Here is a 21,956-nt window from a genome sequence, read left to right as displayed (position 1 = left end):
TCTATATTATTTTCATATTAAAACATAAAAAATATTTTTTATTTTATGTTATTAACTAAATAATGTATTTAAAAAATGTTTATAGAATATCTAAAATTTTATCAAATAAACTTATAGAAATAACATTCTCTAAAATAATTAATTAAATAAAAATATTAAAACCATCAAATAAACATATCTTAATACCTAAACTATACCATCTCTAATACTTTTTACAAGATATCTTAATATCTAAGTTATAGAACCTCTAGTTTTTTAAATAATAAACATTTTATATTTGTAATTTATCATATAATTAATATATTTTATGAGAAAATGTAATGTTCAATAAATTTTTTAAAAAAAGTTACATGTTATAAAAAAAACAAAAAGTAACATTCTTCCTTTCCCTTTCCCCTTCAACCTGTAAGAAACGGTTTGCCGCGTGTGAGCTTTGTACACATCGTCAATGGTGGGACCAAGCTGACCTGGTTTTGCATGAGAAAAACCAGAGAAACTCAATAAACTTTCTTCTCTCTCAAACAAATCTTCCAATCACAAAATCTTCAAAAATCCCCTTTTCAGTTTCAGCTAGGTTCAGTTTTCACCCACCATTGATCCGTTTCAGGGTACCTTCGATTTCGATTACCCTTTTGTGCATATGCATCAAAGGTCAAAGCTTTGACAGGATCTTCCATGACCCTTGTATGCATATGCAACAAAGATCAAATTTTGAATTGAAAATTGTTCTTCTGCATAATCATCATTCAATTTTGAGCTTTGATTCATGGACAATCACGGCCCTCCTCGTCCATATGGATATCCAAACCCATATGCATACCCTCCTTACCCCTATCCATATCCATATTCATCATATCCACCTCCACCTCAATCTCAATCTCAATCTCAAGATCCTTCTGATCCACATCAACCTCCACCTGCAACCACTCCTTATTCACCATATCCACCAAATTCTTCATACCCCTTCAACTACAACTACTCCTATCCACCACATCCTCCAACCAACCCTTCAGAGTATCCTCCTCCTCAACAATCTCATGCTTATCCTTATCCTTACCCTTACTCTTCCTACCCTTATCCCTATCCTTACCAAGCCCTTCCAATCAAAGATGAACCAAAACCAAGCTCTCCTCATAGTGCTCCTTACCCTACTTTGAATGATCTTATGAACAATGTTCAGCTATCTGATAACAGACCAAATACACCTCCTTTATTGACACATTCCAATTCAGTTTCAACTGAAGAGAGACAAGAAGACTTTTGTGGTCATTCTAGTCGTAATTCCTTTTCAGGTTTTGAAAATTCCTACTATGATTTGGGGGGTTCTCCCAAACTTTCAGCTGCTTCATCGGATGACTCAGTGTTTAACCAGAGTTTGCAGATTGTTCCGGTTCAGAATAAAGGGTCTCTGAAGTTTTTGCTCCTGCATGGTAATTTAGATATATGTATTCATGGTGCTAAGAATCTTCCGAATATGGATATGTTTCATAAGACTTTAGATGATATGTTTGGCAAATTTCCTGGTAATGTGGGGAATAAGATTGAGGGAACAATGAGTAGGAAGATTACTAGTGATCCTTATGTGTCGATTTCTGTGTTGAATGCTGTAATTGGTAGAACTTTTGTGATTAGCAATAGTGAAAATCCTGTTTGGGAGCAACACTTTTATGTTCCTGTTGCACATGATGCTGCTGAAGTGCATTTTGTTGTTAAGGATAGTGATGTGGTTGGTTCACAACTTATTGGTGTTGTGGCGATTCCGGTGGAGCAGATATATACGGGTGAAAAGATACAAGGGACTTATCCTATCCTTAATAACAGCGGGAAGCCTTGTAAGCAAGGTGCTGTGTTGAGTATTTCCATCCAATTCATTCCAATGGACAAGCTGTCCATTTATCATCAAGGACTTGGAGCGGGGCCTGACTTTATCGGTGTGCCGGGAACATATTTTCCGTTGAGGAAAGGCGGAAATGTTACTCTATATCAAGACGCTCATGTTCCGGATGGATGCCTCCCTAATGTCATGCTTGATAATGGAATGCATTATGCTAATGGAAAGTGTTGGGCTGACATCTTTGATGCGATACAGCAAGCAAAGCGTTTGGTTTACATTACGGGGTGGTCGGTGTGGCACAAAGTTAGGCTGCTAAGGGATGCCGGTCATTCTCATGAAACGGATTTCACCCTTGGTGATCTTTTGAGGTCCAAGTCTTCCGAAGGAGTAAGAGTGCTTCTCCTTGTTTGGGATGACCCTACCTCAAGAAGCATTCTTGGTTATAAGACAGTAAGCAATGCAATTTATTATACGGCACCTGTTATTGTTTGGCACTATACAAATCCGAGTTTTACTACAAATAAAATTTGCTTACAATTGGATTAGGGACTTTTTTGTTTCTTGGCATGTAAATATTTTCATCCAGTATTCTCTGCTTATTATCTGTCATATTAACTTCTTAGTTCCCTTATCTAAATGGTTATTTTGATTATTTAATGTGTCGCGCTTTCCGGAATGATCTATGAAGCATAATTTATTTCAAGTTTGATTAAGACTCTTGGGACATTTTTATACATTCCTTACTGTATAGGGTTAGGATTTGGCCATTTGTTTTAATTATATAAAAAAAATCTGCTTTACATTCAGGATGGTGTCATGGCAACTCATGATGAGGAAACTAGACGATTTTTCAAGCATTCTTCTGTGCAAGTGTTACTTTGTCCTCGCATTGCTGGAAAACGACATAGCTGGGCCAAGCAAAAGGTTTGGTTTGACAATAACAGAATGACATAATTGAAACTATTTGTTTCACATCATTCTTTGTTTGCTCTTTTTACTAAGATTCTATATGTTTTTACATATTAGTTCGGTTTCGAGAATTTCGTATTAAGTTTCTTTCAATTATCAGGAAGTTGAAACAATATATACACATCATCAGAAAACTATAATTGTGGACGCTGATGCTGGAAATAACAAAAGAAAAATTGTAGCATTTATTGGTGGACTTGATTTGTGTGACGGCCGATATGATACTCCCCACCATCCCCTCTTTAGGTCACTGCATACACTGCATAAGGATGATTATCACAACCCTACTTTCACGGTAATATCTTAATTTAGACCCCTATTTGTTTACGTGATCATCACTAGATTTTCTTATCAAACATTTTAAAAAGCAACTAATGATATGGGGCTGCTTTATAACAGGGTAGTACTGGTGGCTGTCCGCGGGAACCATGGCATGACTTGCATTCTAAAATTGATGGTCCAGCAGCTTACGATATTTTGACCAATTTTGAGGAGCGCTGGTTAAGAGCTGCGAAACCTACAGGGATAAAAAAGTTTAGGAGTTCGTATGACGATGCGTTGCTCAAGATAGAAAGAATTTCAGATATTATCCCTATGTCTGACGCTCCTAGTGACGGTGATGATAATCCTGAAGCTTGGCATGCTCAGGTATTTAGTCAATTAGTACGGAATATATTTAGATTTTCTGTAAGTGATTATTTTTCTCATTTGCACTACTTCAAGGAAACTAATGATTGTGTATACCATGGAATGCAGATATTTCGTTCAATTGATTCAAGCTCTGTCAAGGGATTTCCAAAGGAGCCAAAAGATGCATCAGAAAAGGTGAATGGAAAGAGTTTCCATTTTCTTTCTTGATTTCAATTCACCATTTTTTCGCCACCATATTTGTAACGGGAAGTGTTAAACATAATTGTTTTTACAGAATCTTGTATGCGGGAAGAATGTGCTGATAGACATGAGCATACATACAGCGTACGTGAAGGCCATTCGTGCTGCACAGCATTACATTTATATAGAGAATCAATATTTCATTGGTTCTTCATACAATTGGAGCCAAAATAAAGATATTGGTAAGGAACTTCTTTCTAAACGCATGTTGTATTGTTGCTTGCCTTAAAGAATAAAGGCGCATGTTATATTTTACTGATTAAACATCTCTTTTGATGTTAAAATGACTTTATGTTTTTGCAGGTGCTAATAATTTAATTCCAATGGAGATTGCCTTGAAGATCGCTGAAAAAATAAAGGCAAATGAGAGGTTTGCAGTATACATAGTTATTCCAATGTGGCCAGAGGGTAATCCAACAGGTGCTGCCACTCAAAGGATTCTATTTTGGCAGGTATGGTTCTTCTCGCAATACGAAAGTTATAGAGACTAATACGAGTGCTTAATTCTTGTTTTGCATTTCTTAACCTGAAATGTTTTATCAATTTTTTTGCAGCATAAAACAATGCAAATGATGTACGAGACAGTTTACAAGGCTTTGATCGAAGTTGGGCTTGAAGCAGCGTTCTCTCCACAAGACTATTTGAACTTTTTCTGTCTTGGAAATCGAGAAGCCATAGATATGCATGAGAATATTGTTGTGTCTGGAATTCCTCCCCCACCAAATACTCCACAAGTATGAACTCCATGTTCCCCCTCCTTTTGTTGAAGTGTCTTAATAATTTGTTTTGTGGCATTTAAAAATGCAATTGTATTTCATGCTTGTGCTGTTTTGCCAGGTACATAGTCGAAATAACCGGCGGTTCATGATTTATGTTCATTCAAAAGGCATGATTGTTGATGATGAATATGTGATATTGGGATCCGCAAACATTAATCAGCGCTCTATGGAAGGAACAAGGGACACTGAGATTGCAATTGGAGCTTACCAACCTCAATATACCTGGGCGAAAAATCAGTGTTATCCACGTGGACAGGTATATATCTTATAAGCTATTGGCTTCTCATATTTGCTTAAGACATTGTTTACATACCAAATTTAAGTTTTAGTTATGGCATTTGAGCTTTTTCTCTAGGTTGTTTTAGACTTCTTATGTCGTTCAGAAACAATGAAAACAATGTTTACATTTAAATCTGTTTCTGATAATTGTTATCGATACATGTATTGAATTTAATTTATATTCTATCATGTTTAAAATAGTTGAAATCCAATGAAAACAGAAAATATGGGAAGTAAACGGACCCAAAGTTACTTCCTTTATTTGCCTTTCTTTCTTTTGGATTTTGTACGGGTATATTTGCAAAGGATGCTCAAGATTCACCAAATGCGGGCAATAGTGCCCGTTGCCCAAAGAGGAGGCGCTAGCTGCCCACCTACTGTGTGTGGGCGCCCATTTATTGCAATGCGCGCCCATTTTCGGGTTATATTGCCTGTTACCTATGATGGTTGCCCATTCATCGAAATGCCTGCCCATCTATGAAGATGTGGGAATGACGTGCCCCTACTCAGTAACGGAACGAAAAGGGCCACGTTTCCCAATATTATAGGGGAAATAACTGCCAATTTCCCCTGCTCTTGAAGGAGGAAAAAGGCTGTTACGGGTTTCTTGGGTTCTAAGATTCAGGCCCAAGAGGTTTTTATAAATATCTCAACCCTAAGGTTGAGAGGGACATTGAATTCTCTTTGAAAAACACCATAAAACAGAGCTTTTCACCTTTCCCGTGTGAGCTTGCTCTAACACCACAACATTCCTAAAAACCTCTGACAGCCCTTAACTACAAGGGGTTGTCACGTATTGTATTTTTAGCATGTACAATTAGCAATCTCAATATACATGGGCGAGAAAAAAGTCTTATCCACATGGACAGGTATATATTTTATAGTTATTGGCTTCTCATATTTTCTTAATAAGACATTGTTTATATACCAAATTTAAGTTTCAGTTATGGCATTCAATCTTTTTCTCTATGTTGTTTTAAACATCTGATGGCTTTCCTAAACATAATGGAAATCCAAGTAAAAAAAACTAAGCTATTTCCTTTACTATCCTTTCTTCATTTTGGGTTTCTAATCAACAATATAGAGGCAACCAGTGTTGTCAAATAGCAGCACTATAACATAGCGAATTTTGATGAATCTGCTATAAAAATTACGACGCAATCATAGTTTGGCTATAAGGACAATAGTGTAAGCTATTCTAGTTTGGCTATAAGGAGCGATTCAGGTGAGAACGAGAACACTTTGTTATTGTTAGAAATGAGAATAATCAATTATAGCCATTTGACTAAACTGTGAGAAATGAGAATGAGAAATGAGAGCACTCAATCATAGCTATTTTACATAGCTATTCGACTATGATTGACTGCTATTTGGCTTCAGCTTTTTGCCCGTAACACTATCTGCGATTTCACGTAGCAGAATGACACTGTTTTCAACATATTTTTTTTAGGTTTTAAGAGTTCTAAATTTAGCTTTTGAGTTTTGTGAAAATACTTGTGTATTTTTTGTCATGAATCAAGCAAAACAATAGATACTGCAATAACTACAACAGCGATGTATTTTTTTTTGTTATGTGTCAAACAAAATAATAGATACCGTATCAGTTGCGATACATGGTGTTTTTCAAAGTATATTATTTCTAGCTTTTTTCAATCATAACATGTATTATGAACTAAAAACAATTTGTTTCTGAAACTATACTATGTAGGTTCATGGATACAGAATGTCACTTTGGGCAGAGCATACGGGCACCGTCGAAGACTGTTTCTTACAACCAGAGAGCCTGGAATGTGTGAGAAGGGTTAGAACGATGTCCGAAATGAACTGGAATCAATTTGCATCAAATGATTTGACTGAGATGAGAGGACATTTAATAAAGTACCCTGTAGAAGTTGATAGAAAGGGTAAGGTTAGATCTCTTCCTGGTCATGAAGAGTTCCCTGATGTTGGAGGAAAGATTATAGGATCCTTTATTGCCATTCAAGAGAATCTAACCATTTGATGAGTTTTTTACATTCCCATTGATGGTTATTATTAGAATAGGATGAAAGATACAAGCTAGTGTGATATAGAGCTTCTACCATAGCAGGTCCAGGATCCGACCCGGTATCTGACACAAGCGGTTACATTCAATCATTTCATTTTCATCGTGTTAGTATATCAGTGGTAGTATTGTATCTGGTGCTTGTTCCCGACCTTATAGCGGAAGAATCATTAGAATAGATTGAATTGAAATTACAAAATACAAGTTAAACAATTTTGGTATGTATGATGATTGAGGAAACACTATATTCCATGTATAGTAATAAATCATTTGAGGTTACTCTTTTCCCATTCATTCATGTAGATTTGAAAACCACTATTATCAATCAATGTTTGTCATCACCAAGATTTCCCTCAAAATCTGATTTGAGTTTAATGGACATGCGCTGATAGTATAAAATAGTTCAAAAAAACCACCGCTGTTCAATAAAAGTCTAAAATAGTTTTAGACTTTTAGACTGCCGTTCAAAAAAACCACCGCCGTTCAATAAAAAATCATCAGTCTGTCATGTCATATCTTCGTGATTTGGTGAAATATATGTCAAGTATGGATTGTCATTTTTTTTATAAAACTCCACTTATAAGACCAATCTTCAAACTCAAGATATGTCATATGCAATATTGCATCAATAACTGCATCTATATTCCTTAAGGATTTGCTACCCCTTAGAATATTTTTGCAGAGGTTTTCATCCTCTTATCTCCTTTAAAGGTACGGTTGTCTACAATTCATACACCAAATTAGTTTCATTTCATGTGGTCTCTTATAAGCACCACCATTGCGCCCTGACATTGTTTCCCATAAAAAAGGCATCACAGTTAGTCTATAGGCACATTGTGAAAGAGGATATTAACTTTATGGTCTTTTTGTGGTTCTCTGAGTTAAAGGATCATCTTGTGTTTTTGCACGTGGTATGTTAGCCATTAGCCATGCAAAAACTATTTCTGAATGGTTGTTGTATCTCTATTAGTCGGTTTGTGTTAGATACACACAAATAAGTGCCTAATGCACACACTTAACGTGTAGGTATCCTACATCCCTCAAGTAAAATAAGTTTGTTCATGCAAAACATATGAAGGTTTGTTTCTTTCATGTATAATAATGATCTGGATTAAGACTTTTTCTTTACGGGTTATCAATGACAATAGTAACTCTTGAAGTTTTTAGGTTAGAAATAAGTACTTAAAATAGAGCTGTTTTTTTTTTTTTTTTTTAGCTTTTATATCAAATTCTCTAAGGTTTAGAAGTCTTAAGACGTTCCTTTGAGAGCACTTGTCACATGAGAGAGTTGTCAATAAATTATTATATAATGATCTAGGAGAATCAAAAGATATATATTTCTGAAGTCTCTAAAATCGACGTTCTTTTCAGGTTGTCCTCTTTCTTGAGAGAGATGTCAATCAATTGTTATCTATCGATCTAGGAGGATCGAACGACCTATATTTCTGAAATCTCTAAGACTGACGTTCTTTTTAGGTTGTCTTCTTTCTTGAGAGAGTTGCCCATAAATTATCATCTAACAATCTAGGAGGACCGAATGACCTATACTTCTGAAGTCTCTAAGACTGACGTTCTTTTCAGATTGTCTTCTTTCTTAAGAGAGTTGTCAATAAATTATTATTTAATGATCTAAGAGGATTGAACGACCTATACTTCTGAAGTCTCTAAGACTGACGTTCTTGTTAGGTTGCGCTCTTTCTTGAAAGAGTTGTCAATAAATTATTATTTAACAACCTAGGCTGTTCTCTTTATGCTTAGGCTTGTGTCCCCAAAATTTTAGGGAATTAGTAGTCCAAAACAAAATATATAAGGGTTTATTCATTACAACGTATGTATTTCTCACAAAATCTATGAAAATTCGAAAATGTATTTGTCTAGAAGTTATCCTCCTGACACACACATTACATTCGCTTTCGTTTGACCTCACACAGTAAAGTTAAAGAAGTGTTTAAAAGTTATCTTGAACACACTCATTACTTTTTGTTGTTCATTTGGTCTCAATCACTAAAAGCCAAAGGAGTTTGTCTAGAAGATAACTTCTAGATTATCTCCTGAACACACCCAAACAAAATCAATTGAAAAAAAAAAACAAGGGTGTTGCTATATGTAACACCCGTTTTTAGTTTAATTATTTATTTTATTGTGTGTTGTGTGATTTATGTGTTAATTATGTGATTAGTTGGCTTTATGTTATTTTATGGGAATTAGTAGTAATGTCATGGTTAGACTATTAGCTATTGGACCTAACTTATTGTTAGTGTTAGTAAGTGAGAGATGCTAATTAAGGCCCATTAGTGATAATAAGTTAGTAAGTTAAACAAAACAAGAAAATTTGAGAAAATAGAAAATTAGAAGATCATTTGGTGAAAGAAGAGAAAGAAGGGAAGAGGAGAGAAATCTAGGTCAAATCCCAAATTGGAGCATATAGTTGTCTTCAATCCAAAAACCCAAGATAATGGTGGGATTCTTTCATGATAAGGGATGGTATGATGATAGATTATGGCGGGGTTTTGATTATATGCTTAGTATCCATGATTGTGAATTAGAAATTGTTTGGGTTAGTAAATTCATGATTTGGAATTGGTAGCTTACTATTTCTTGAGCTCTATGTTAGAATTGGTATGTTAATCCTTAAATGATGTGAAAACTAACTTGTATTGATGATTCTATGCATGATTCTATGCATGATTCTATGGATGAATATGAAAATAACATGTGAATTGGTGAATATGTGTTGATTTTGGTGAAACCCTAACTTTGTAGATTTTGATAGATTCATGAAATGTTTGAGAATTAGAGCATGTTTAATGTGATGTAATGATGAACCATGGATAGTAACATGATAGAAACTTTACATATGTGTTGAGATTATGTTTTGGTGAAGTTTTGTGGATTTTGGGACAATTCCCATATGCTGTCAAACAGAATTGGAGTTCTCTGTTTTCGTTCAGTTCGAGTCGCAAACCAAGTTCGGGCCGCGAGCACCCTGTTTTTGTTCAGTTCGAGCCGCGAACCAAGTTCAAGCCGCAAACTGTAGGCAATTTTGTGAATAAATCATTTCGGTCATAACTTCTGATCCGTAACTCCTTTTTACTCATCGTTTGAATCTCCGTAAAGCTGAAATCAATGCCTATCTGATGAAAATGATTTGAATGACTTTTGAAAACTCTTCTTGAATTGTATTTTCCCTATTTGGTGATGTATTATGAAGTTGAATAATTATGTATGTTTGTATATCGTAAAGACGTGATTGAGAAGTGATGAATTACTATAATAGTAATGATATTGTTGTTGCCATTGAAATCTTGGCATTAAGTCAATGTTGTTGAGATGATGTTGTTGTGTATTATGAATGTTGTATTTTGTGGATGTGCATCATTGATTCATATCCATTGCATAGTTTGAGACGGCCGGAAAATGGCAACCATGACGATGGCCTGAAAATGGCAACCATGACGATGGTTTGAAAATGGCAAAGTGACGATGGCCCAAATGACAAATGTTTGAGACGGGAGTTTTACTCCAAATGGTACCACATGCATACGCATAATGTTGAGTCGCATTGGGTTGCATTTTGAATTGTCGTGATTATGAATTGAGTATTATTATGTGTTGATGAAATAATTGCAATTTGAATATGTTGTTATGGTTGATTAATAACATTGTTGTTGTGATGCAAGTGCTTAAGTTGAGAAGTGGTGAATTGTGTATAATCTTATCTTTTCTATAAGTATTATCATACGTTCCTTTATACTGTTTGATATCTCACCCCTTCTGTTTGAATGTTACCCTTTGTTGGTAACATGCATGTAACGGTGTGGAGTAGCCGTTACAGTGAGTGGTTCGAGTTGGTGTCTCTACTCTGATACGTAGCACTCGGGGGGGATTGACGCTTGTTTCCTTTTGTTATGTTTATGTTGGATTATTATGTTGTCTTATGAAGAAGTTTGTGTCTTGTATTTTCATGTTGGACTAAGATGCTAGTATTTGATGTTTATGAGTTTATGAGTTCCGCTGCATTGTTTACCAAAGTTGAATTAGTTATGAATTCTCCCTTTTGGATATATGCTATGTATCTGTTTAATGAACTTTTATATGAATTGTTTTATTTAAGTTGATAATGTGACGCCTCAAGTATGTTGTTTTGAGATTTTTGCACTCTGGTTTTGTTATAAAACCGTTGGGTAGATTTGGGGTGTTACACTATAAGTTAACTTTTGAAAAGGGAAATTTTGGGTTTTTATAGGGTCAAAGAAAAATACATAGGATGTACGAGCAATCTTCACACAAAAATGTTGACTAAGTGACTTCAAACACAAGAGGAGGTGAATTGTGATATAAATTTTTTTCAAAAGTTTAATTAAATAAAATGATTTTTAAGAAGAAATTAGATAATGATGATGAAGAAGAAGATATCAGATAAAGGGATAAATGGAAAAAAATTGAATGGACAAGGAAGAAACACATAATTTAATATTGATTTGTCCCAAAACCATGTAGCCTATGTTTAGTCCCTAAGAATAGAACCTTGAGAATTCCACTATCATCTAAGACTTTATCACATGTTTAGTCTATAACTTCTTACACCAAAATTTTATCTCAAGTTCAACTTGCAACCTTTATATTATATTAGTTCAAGAAAACATCTTTCTTTTGGTTTTACAATAACAAAATTAAAAGTTACATCAACAAAATACACAAGTTGCTAGTAAGCAATCACTCTCTCAGAACTAAAACTTTAAGAAGTGTATATGAATTTTTTGGAGTAAGGAGAAGGTAGAAGAGAAGGAATTTTTTAGAATATTTATGTGTTTTCAAATGAGCACAAGGCCTACTTTAATAGTAAAAAATTTAGGCAAAAATAGGAAATTTTGGGAAATTTCCATATGGTCTGTAATTGAATATGCTACGAAAATAATCGAAAATAATCGTTAACCCCAACCTCCATCAAGAATTTCGTCTTCTCCGCCAACGACCAACAGAAGACTGTAACTCCGAAGTGGTTCGGATACAAGATTCGACCCCCACCAGAGCCTCCACCATCGGAATCGGAAGACATGAAATATTTGAGGTCTTGTGTTAGTTTTCTTGTAATGACTTATTTTATTGTGTTTGTGTTGTTTAGACTTCTATTTTTCTTTGTCTGTGTTGTTTTGTGGTGTGCTTTGTTTTTAGATTTAGGTTGTTATCAGTTTGTGTTTAAGGTGTTTGATAAAATGCCTCAAAGAAACTTGAATGAGGGAGATGTGTTCTTGAGCAAGAATCTAACTAGGGTGGCTGCAAATCAAAATACTCTTTCCAGACAACAAATGATTCCCCTACAATTTGTTAGTTTAATCTTTCTTGAGAACCGGTATAATCGACTTGTGCATGAGATAGTCAAAGAAATGATCCGTAGCTGGATAGATTTAAAGATTTTGGTTCTAAAACTCACTTGTATCATGTGGAAGATCTCTGTTTGGTTGCTTGGATTGAAGAAGTGGATTGGTAACACTCTTTTGGTTTCTATTTTCTCAAAGCATGTTGAAGTCCTTAGTGGGAGAGGTTATTTTATTAGTGTTGTTGTTAATTTGTGGATGGGAAATGCCCAAACACAATATATTTCTCTTTGTTTGTACTCTCACTTTTACATCTAATGCAAGAGTTTGTTTACTGTAAAAAAAAAAAAAGACATTTAAATAATTAAGTAATGTTTACTTTTTCCATTCTTGTCTCCTATTATATCATGACATATGACATTCATTTTCCAGTTTTCTCCAATTAAATTACAATTATATATTATACACTCATTCTCTCATTTGATTTAAATTTCAAATCTCTCTTACATTTTTTCTCACGCTTTGTCACTTTCATTTTAATTTTTTTCTCTATATATTTATTTTCACTAAAAATACTAATAATATATTTTTTAATTTTAATAAAATTAAAATTTTATTTATCACATGAATCATTATCAACACAACATATATTTTATTTTAATCAACCATTCTCTTAACTTTTTTCTTTCTCAATCTCACGAGTCATTTTCTTCCTCTTTATGGATGATTATTTAATACAATTAACTTTATATGATTATTGTTCATTTTACAATTAAGTAAATTGTTTCAAATTTTACATTTGTATCTAAATACATTTTATATCACATCAAATAACTTTTTAATCTCACGGATCATTATCAACACAGTGTCTATTTTATTTTAGTCAACAATTGATTTGATTTGAAAGACAAAATAATTATTTCAAAATATCATTTTAATTTGTCTTTCTTCATCTCTTGAGTCATTTTCCTTCTTTTTTTACATTATTATTTAATACAATTGAGTCTATATAATTATTTTACATTTTACAATTAAGTAACTCATTTCAAATTTACATCTGTATATAAATATATTTTATATTGTATCAAATAAACTTTCTATTTTACGGATCACTATCAGCACAATATCTTATTTTAATTAATAGTTACTTTAATTTAAAAAGTTAAAATTCTTATTTTTAAATATTAAATATTTCTTCTTCTTTTTTCATCTCACGGGTCTTTTTTTTCCTCTTCATTTTTTAATACAATTGAGTTTATAAAATCATTTTATATTTTAAAATTAATAGTTAATTTCAAATTTAGACACCTATTTAAATACATTTTATATCGTATCAAATAAATTTACTTGTGCGGCCGCACGTGTATCTGTCTAGTAAGTTGTTTGAAAATAGATGAAGTTTTGAAAAATATTTTGAGTGCATGTATAATTTTAATACTTGGAGAGTAAGACACCTAATTTACATATTGATTCTAACAAAATATTAAAACTTTAGCTTAAGATGAGATGGTGTGCTTTCAACAGTCAACTTTGTTTCTTGATAAAGTTCATGATGTTTGATCTTTGTTGCTTCATTATCATAAAGATTATTTCGCTTTTTTGAAATATCTTTATTCTTTAATGATGTTCATGATGTTTATTCTTTGATATGTCATCACCAAAACCTGTATACACATAGAATCATATTCTCCCTTTTTTTGATGATGATAAAATATCTTTCAATGAAGTAGTTTGAAAGAAATGTTAAGATGAAGAGAATTGGAGTTTTGACTCCACCTGAAAAATATAGCGAGTACACTCCCCATTGAGAGCATACTTTTTCCTTTGACATTATCAAAAAGTGGACAAGAAGAAGTAAGGTAGAAAATGCACATAGAACAATTCATTCAATGCATGAGTTATTCAATATTTCTAATCGAGTTCGTATAAAAAAACAAGTTCTCTTTAGAAAGAGGTTTGGTAAGAATATCTACGAGTTGATTAGATGAATTCACAAACGCAATTTAGCAATCTTTTTTAACATGATCCCTAATAAAATGGTGTCTAATCTTAATGTGTTCGGTCTAAAAGTAAAACATCATCTTTTTTAGATTCACGACGTTAATGTTGTCACTACTTAATCGGGATAGTTTCAAGATTAATACTATTATCACTTAACTGTTGTTTCATTTAGACTATTTGTACAAAATAACTAATTACAACAATGTATCCCGCTTCAATTGTGGATAACACGACACTTGCTTTTTTTTATCCATTTTACAAGAAAATTCCATTAGTATTTTGTTTCAAGTGAATTTTCTAGCAAGTGACACATTCTACTAGTATTTTTCTTATCCATTTTACACCTTGCAAAATCTGAATAAGAATACCCAACTAAAATGGAATTCTTCCCTTAAAGTACCATAAATTCATATGTGGTGTGCTAGTGAGACACCTTATGATACATTTAACTGTAATGAGGTGTGATTTTTTTAGTTAACAAAATTGTCTTCATCTTGTTAAGTTTATGCTCTTCTGAGCACCATTGACCCAACTTCAATGATCTAAAACACAACATCACTATATTGAATATTAGCTAATAGATGATAATGAATTATCATCTTGTAATCCATTTAAAAAAAATTCTAACTCATCACGATGTGATCGAGGATCATCAATTGAATTAAAAATATCAACAACCTAGTAAGATATTAGAAAATCGTTTTCTCACCTTTGGAGATCGACTTCAATTCTTATTTAAGTTTCATGGATCTAACATTTATATGAGTAAAGATAAATTTGTGATTTTTATTTCCCACATGATGCGAATGAACACATCTAACAACGCGAAGAAATATGTTGATGGACAATGTTGTGAGAAGCCACACAAGGAGAAGTGAATCTTGTTGCTCCCATGTGAGACACACATGGTTTTTTGACGTCTATACTGCGATATTCTTCACTAAAATATTAATGAGGAATAATTAGATTGATCATATAACGATGGAGTTTATGTGAGGGTACAATACCTTCAATTTGTTGTTTCTAAGATTAGAACATTATCTTCATCTAATTTGCATGTGATTAGACGTGCGAACATCTTAAAGATGTTCATCAAATTACTATTGAGCGCAATTTGCGTTGAAGTACTATCAAACATGATTGAAAATTGTTTCAAACTCTTGATATCATATTAAAAATAGAGAAATCGAACACTAGAAACAATTTGCATTTTTGTTATTTTATAATTATAAAATGTAAATGTTAATTACATAACTAATGAAGTAAGTTTATATAGTGTAAGTAACTAAGTTGTGTTGACTAAGCATACTTAGTTACACTATGTTATACTAGTAGTTTATTACAAGTTCAATAGAGACTCCTTGGTAAGCTACACTTAGCAGACACTCTATTAAAAGATTTTGTACCGTTTTTTTATGAATCACTTTACTATTTTTAGTCACCATTGTAATAGAATTAGTTAAATGATTTGGATTGAGAAAAAAAAAAATCTAGATAATACAACATATCTACCAACAACACTCCACTAAAGAATAAGTTGCACCAACAACAAAAGTGTTCATTTTCTTACAACTACTAGAAAGCTCCACAAAAGTAACTAACCAGCATGGCAAGCATCCGATACCGTTTATTCTCTCTTCCCCCTTCACCTTTTCTTCAGGCCAGGCAAACCAAAGCCAATAGAAAGGTTCTTAACCTACAACAGGGCCCCACACAAAAAAAAAAAACCCACGTGTCGAACTGTAAAGTGGTACCCCACCTGTCCACATTTAACCACTCGACACGTGTCACATGTCCCAAGTAGGGACCACCTTAAAAAAACCATCTCTCGGGAACTGTTTCAAAACGGTCCCGTTTTAGGGCAACCCCATTCGGCCATTCCCCCTTGGGGCCCGTACCCACTCTCACATGTCACCAATATGACTGGACCCACATCCATTTTCAAAATTAAAATATACAAAAAAAATATATAAAAAACAAGATTAATAATCAATAAAGGATTTTCGTAATTGATTTCAAGTACATTCATATTTCATAGTATATAAATTGGATACTAAAACTTAAAATCAAGAATAAAAAAGCTTCATGAATAACAGTTATTCATATTATAAATTTTTAATTAATTTTCTTGTTATATATTTCTAAAAAGTAAACGAAGATTGGAATAATAACAGTACTAGTACTACCCCACTGCACGGTTCACGGAGCCAGCACCACCATAGTGGGTCCCACCCTCCCCCACTCTTCGTGTTAACGCACGTGGTCCCCACTCTTTTTTATCCACTCACGTGCGCACGTGGTCTTCTCCTATCTCAAACGACGTCGTACTTGTAGCTCTCTTCGCTTTTTCGTGTTCTCAATGCTTGGAAGAAGAACGCGACAATAACTGAAGCTCTTGTCTATCGAATATCTCCAATGAAAAGTCTCTCAGCGTTTGAGGGGTGGTTGTTGCGGCGGTGCTCGGTGCTATGACGGTGGATCTCGCCGGGGATTTTGATGACGGGGAAGTTGAACATGGGATGGATAAAGTGGAGGCTTGTTGGAGTTGGACTACGGGTGTTACCATGGAAGAAACGAAACCGGAGATTGGTCTAGCTAAGGTGAAAAACTGAGGCTGATTTGCTGGGACCACAAAGAACGCGTTTCCGGTTGGAACGACGGCGTTTGATGGTATGGCCCACACCGGGACCATGTTTTGCGGTAACGGAATTGCAGTTTGTTGCGAAATTATCGCGGTGTTATTGTTCATGTTCATGTTTGTGTTTACGTTGGAGGTTGTTATTAAACCTGCGGAAACTGAAACGGCGCTCTCGTTTATGTCCACGTAAGCACTGTTCGCTGGTCGTTTACGTTTCTTTTTTTCTGGTGAATCATCGGATTGTTGTTGTTGTTGTTCCTGGTCGGAGTTTTTGTTGGGGGAAGTGGTTGGGATTTTGAGAGTTCCGTTGACGGACATGGCTATGGCGGGGACGGTGCCGGTTCCGGTGGCGGCAATGATGGCGGGCTCAGCGTGCTCGAGAAGCCACCGGATTGTTTCGCCGTCTGATTTATGTCCGAGTTCTCTGGTGAGTTGGAAGATCCTAGCCGCACACGTGGCAGGCATTCGAATCCTCCGGCCACGACCTTCTACTTTGGTGTGACGGTCTTTAGTGGAGGCTCTTTTTTGAACAGGTAGTTGGGCTTGGGCTTGAGCCTGGGCCTGGGTTTGGTATTGAGCCTGAGTTTGAGCTTGGAATAACGTCTTGTTCACGTGCATGGACATAGGTAACCCCGCCTGCACCGGAATAGCCTTCGGTATGGCCTTTATCGCCGACCCATCTTCGGTTTCGGGTTCCTCTTTGGGTTCTCCGAGAGTGAGATCAATGTTTCTTGAATCTTCTTCAGCCATGAATCAATAAATAGAATTGAAACTTGATCACAAAGACAAAACAACTTATGAGGAAAGTGACTATGAAGATGTTTTGTTATTAGTGTTTACTAACTTAGAATGCGAGAGTGAAGGTTTGTGTGAGTATATATATAGCACAAGAGAAGAGAGAATGAGTTATGAGATAGAAGAGTAAGAGGGTTATTTTTAATATAGGAATAGAGAGAGAGGGAGGTAGTAACTAGTGATATAGAGGATGGGTCCCTTATGATACCGTCTCATATGAAATTACATGGAAAAAAAATCTACGGTGATCGTTATTGGACCTACTATGATAAGGACTAGTCCATGGGATGGGTCCCATCTTATGGGGTTAGTGTTAGGAAGGTTTTGTTGGTCAATGTTATTCACTTGTTTGGCAAACAACACAAAAATAGGTTAAAAAGAGAGTGAAGATGAGGAAGAGGGTGAAAAAGAAGAAAAAGAAAGAAAAAAGAGTATGGAACTCGATAAGATTCTTTCTTGCATGATTAATTGATGATGGCATGAACTATTTGAAGGATAAGGAAACTTATTCTTTTCATTTGGATAAATATGTTTCTTTTTGTGACCTCATACTATCTATTTGATGATCTTTTTATGTGGGAAAAATCAAAATGGATTAGATTTTGTGTGACAAAATGGAGTTAAAAAGTTATTATGTGTAAAGAATAGTTACTTTAACAAAACAAAATAAGTAAGACATTGAATGTCCAATGTACAAAATTTATTTAGAATTATAATTTTGGTTTAATTCGAAGAAAAAGTTTCATAAAAATTAAAATCATATAAAAATATAGTATTGAATGGTGATTTTAGAAGATCTTATGGCATTAATTCCCTAACATTTTGCTTTTAATGTATTGTTTAATTTTGGTGTTGTACGAGCCTTCACAATTTTGTTTATTTATAAAAAGGATATTTAGTTGGATTCTAAAGTTTGAGTTTTATATATAAATACTTTTTTTTATCTTGATTTTTAAATAATATAAACAAAAATTATATATAAAAATTGTAACTTAGATCGAGTTTAAGAGGTTACTAGTTATGTGTATCAAATGACATATATTTAACCCTTAATTGATATGCAATACTAAATGATTTAAAATAGTTGTTCAAGTTGAATTGAATTTGGTTCTTGAAAATGAGAAGTAGTCTAGTGAATCGTGTGGATTATAATACTTGCAAATATTTTATGTTTAAATTATTAATTTATTAAATTTATGATTTGAGTCATGATGGTTGATTCTCCTTGTAATTTTTGTTTTTTTTAAAATAATTATAGTAGGAGCGCATATTTAAATCAAATATCCGCGGTATGTTAAATTTAATTTTGCTTTTTCATTACTGATATCCTCTTTTCGTTTCAAATTATAAAGAAAAAAAACATATTTTTTCTCAAAATATAAGAAAAAAAATTATTTTTCATATTTTTAAGATAGAGTTTAATGGACATGCACTGACAGTGTAACAAAGTTTTACACTGTCATCCAATAAAAAAACAACAAACTGCCATGTCATCTTAGTAATTTAAACATAACAGTATGATTTATTGGGATACATGGTCGTGATTTGTTGACAGTGTAAAACTTTTTTACACTGTCAGTGCATCACCCATTTTCTCTTTAAGATAAAATTAAATGTAAATTGCATTTGGTTTACATTTTCTCTCATCTTTTCTATAACCAACAATCAATCAAATTTGTTGTTACATCTTTTTAAGCACTTTATTTCACTAAACCCACAAATTAAATAATTATATTTATATTTATTTTTTATAAGTCTTATATTTTGAAACGGACAGAATATTAATTTATATTTTATTAGTAGATGAGATACATATATCTTTTTAAAAATATTAAAAGAATTGTCCATACCCATTTAATTGATCGTATATATAATGGACTACGACGTGAGAGTTAGATTGATGTTAAAGCACGCAAAAAAGAAATACACATTTAGTCAAAAACAACGAGTGTAAAATATGAGAAACTAAAAACCATGATGAAAAATTAAAAGAAAAAAAGAAGAAGAAATTATTAGATGGGGCAAGAGATACATAATGTGGAAAATTCCCTTTGCCGTAGGATATTAAGATAAGAAATGACATCATGAAAAAATGAGCATGAGAAGGAAATTGTTACACTTTTAGACTAAGAAAGTTTAATGAGAAACAACAACATAATTTCAGTGGAAGAAAACAAACAACATAAAGAGAACGGACCATAGTATAATGAGAAGGACAGCAATGACTAATACTTGAAAAATCGAAAAGTCAATACTACTAGAGCGTTTGTTGCGTACTCCCTCCGTCCCAAATTATAAGAGAAAATCACTTTTTAGATTCATTGAAGAATTAATGTATTTGGTCTTTATATAGACCAAATACATTAATTATTCAATGAATCTAAAAAATAATTTTCTCTTATAATTTGGGACAGAGGGAGTACATGTGTATTTAAGTTACCGCCATACTTTTTTTTAACTTGCACACCATATTTTTTTAATCCAATTTTAAGATACAAAATTTTTTTAATATATTGGAAATTTTAAATTTATGGTACATATTAGGAATTTAAAATTTATGGTATCAGTTTTTTTTTTTTTTAAAATACCAGAAATTTTAGTTAATTTGAAATTTCTGATACATATTCAAATTTATGGTATCACAAATTTTTTTTTACAAAATATCGGAAATTTCTAAAAATCCGGTAAATTTTCCAAAATTTCTGGTATTTTTTTGAAATTTCCGATAAAAACTCCCGAAATTTTTTTAAAATTCAGTATTTTTTCGAAATTTTCGGTAGAAACGTATATTTTTTGAAAATTAGTGACTTTAAACAGATGTATAATTACGGTGACCTATACCGCGTATCGCCTTGGTGATGGGGTCATACCTGACTTGAGTCCAAACTCAGCCCACCATCTTGCTCTTAACCAGCATTTTAAGAATGTACACAGTTCCTCAAGCATGAGGTATGAAGAGGGCAGAATGCTTAAGGATAAAATTTTCGGATTGATCCAACTACATTAGTCGCCCAAGCCTCTAGTTAGGTTTTTGTCAATTCTTGGATGTACACAACCCTCCAAGCATGAGGCCAGAAGGGTGAAGTGCTTAAGGATAAAATTGTCAAATTTATCCAAAATTGTTAGTCGCCCAAGCCTCTAATTAGGTTCCCCATAATTCCTAGATGTACATAGTCCCCCAAACACAAGGTGTGAAAAGGTGAAGTGCTTAAGGATAAACTTGTTAGGCCGATCTAACTATATTAGCCTCCTAATCTTTCAATTAAGGGTGGTGTCGTTTGGGCTAATCTGCTTGCATTACTTTAGTCCTACTACGGGTACAATCGTCGTGATTATCTTATTTGTCATGTTATTACACAAAGTTTTATATTGTTAACCTTCTCAGCATAAAGTTCCAACCTGTTCTTAAGGGGTATCGGACTATGAGGTTATCGAGATATGTTCTATAATCCTCCTTCTCTTCTCACCGAGAACACCTTAGGTACAAAATGGACACATGTCAAAAAAACCTTTGTTTTAGCTTTCCGCACATGTGGTTCTCGTGGGAGACGTGTTACTTCTAATGAGATATGTGTCCGTCGTTGGACCCTTCGACTTTTGTGCATTGAAAATTGCCTCAAAGTCTCATGATTGCTTTTATTGGGACTCGCAACACCCTGGTTGTTATTATTGCCCCTTACTAATAGGTTTTTAGCGTTACATCTAGCAGACCTTTGTCGAAGGACTTAAGACAGACCTTGTGGAGAGCGCGTGAACGACCTCATTTCCAGAGATCTAGGTTTTAGTAAAGACAAAGATGAGGTTCTTTGCTTCTATCCCGACTTTGATTTATCCGGGTTGGATTATTTCAAGGTGGTGGTTGATGGTCGCCTGGTAGACGAGGTCGATTCAGAGCCGACTAATGAGTCAGATGCCTCTGCTGAAGTCGAGCTTGTCACTGAGAATCAGGAACCCAAGAAGAGTAATGTAGAGGAAGTGAGGCGAGAAAACGGTGGTGTCAGCCTATGAGGAATATATTTTTTTTGTTTCTTGTTTAATGAATTTATCGGTCCCTTAAAGGACTTGATGTAATGGTACTATCTTGTTATTTTAATAAAGTATTTGTAGAATGATTTTTCTTTTGTTTCTTCAATTTATATTTTGTCAAACACTTGTTTTCATGATACTTGATTTGAGAAATGTTTACTTTTTACTCCTTTTCTTGATTCACTGATTAATGCTCCGCTGAAGTCTTGGGTTAAACGGCTCGGGGAGTCTAATGGGTTTCGGTCAATGCCCTCCATGGAGGTATTGGGTTAATACGACTCAGAGAGCTTAGTGGGTTCCGGTCAATGCCCCTGTGGAGGTCATGGGTTAAATGACTTGGATAGCCTAGTGGAGTTTGGTCAATGCCCCATGTGGAGGTCTT

General features: G+C 33.9%; 2 protein-coding genes across 2 annotated transcripts; one reads left to right on the top strand and one right to left on the bottom strand.

Moving 5' to 3' along the window:
* Window positions 1–405: 405 nt before the first annotated feature.
* LOC131633115 (phospholipase D gamma 1-like) lies at window positions 406–7,086 on the top strand. Its single transcript, XM_058903826.1, has 10 exons — window positions 406–2,284; window positions 2,642–2,758; window positions 2,904–3,098; window positions 3,203–3,451; window positions 3,560–3,628; window positions 3,729–3,876; window positions 3,998–4,146; window positions 4,249–4,428; window positions 4,532–4,729; window positions 6,461–7,086. Exons 1-10 carry the CDS (start codon window positions 767–769, stop codon window positions 6,752–6,754), a joined length of 3,117 nt encoding a protein of 1,038 aa, XP_058759809.1. The 5' UTR covers window positions 406–766; the 3' UTR covers window positions 6,755–7,086.
* Window positions 7,087–16,116: 9,030 nt separating this feature from the next.
* Window positions 16,117–17,675, bottom strand: LOC131633117 (transcription factor TCP9-like). Its single transcript, XM_058903828.1, has one exon. It carries the CDS (start codon window positions 17,501–17,503, stop codon window positions 16,472–16,474), a length of 1,032 nt encoding a protein of 343 aa, XP_058759811.1. The 5' UTR covers window positions 17,504–17,675; the 3' UTR covers window positions 16,117–16,471.
* Window positions 17,676–21,956: the final 4,281 nt, after the last annotated feature.

Source organism: Vicia villosa, unplaced genomic scaffold (genome assembly GCF_029867415.1).
Source record: "Vicia villosa cultivar HV-30 ecotype Madison, WI unplaced genomic scaffold, Vvil1.0 ctg.001069F_1_1, whole genome shotgun sequence".
NCBI classification, from domain to species: Eukaryota; Viridiplantae; Streptophyta; class Magnoliopsida; order Fabales; family Fabaceae; genus Vicia; species Vicia villosa.
Note: the sequence above shows the minus strand (reverse complement) of the source record. Positions and strands in the feature narration are given on the sequence as shown.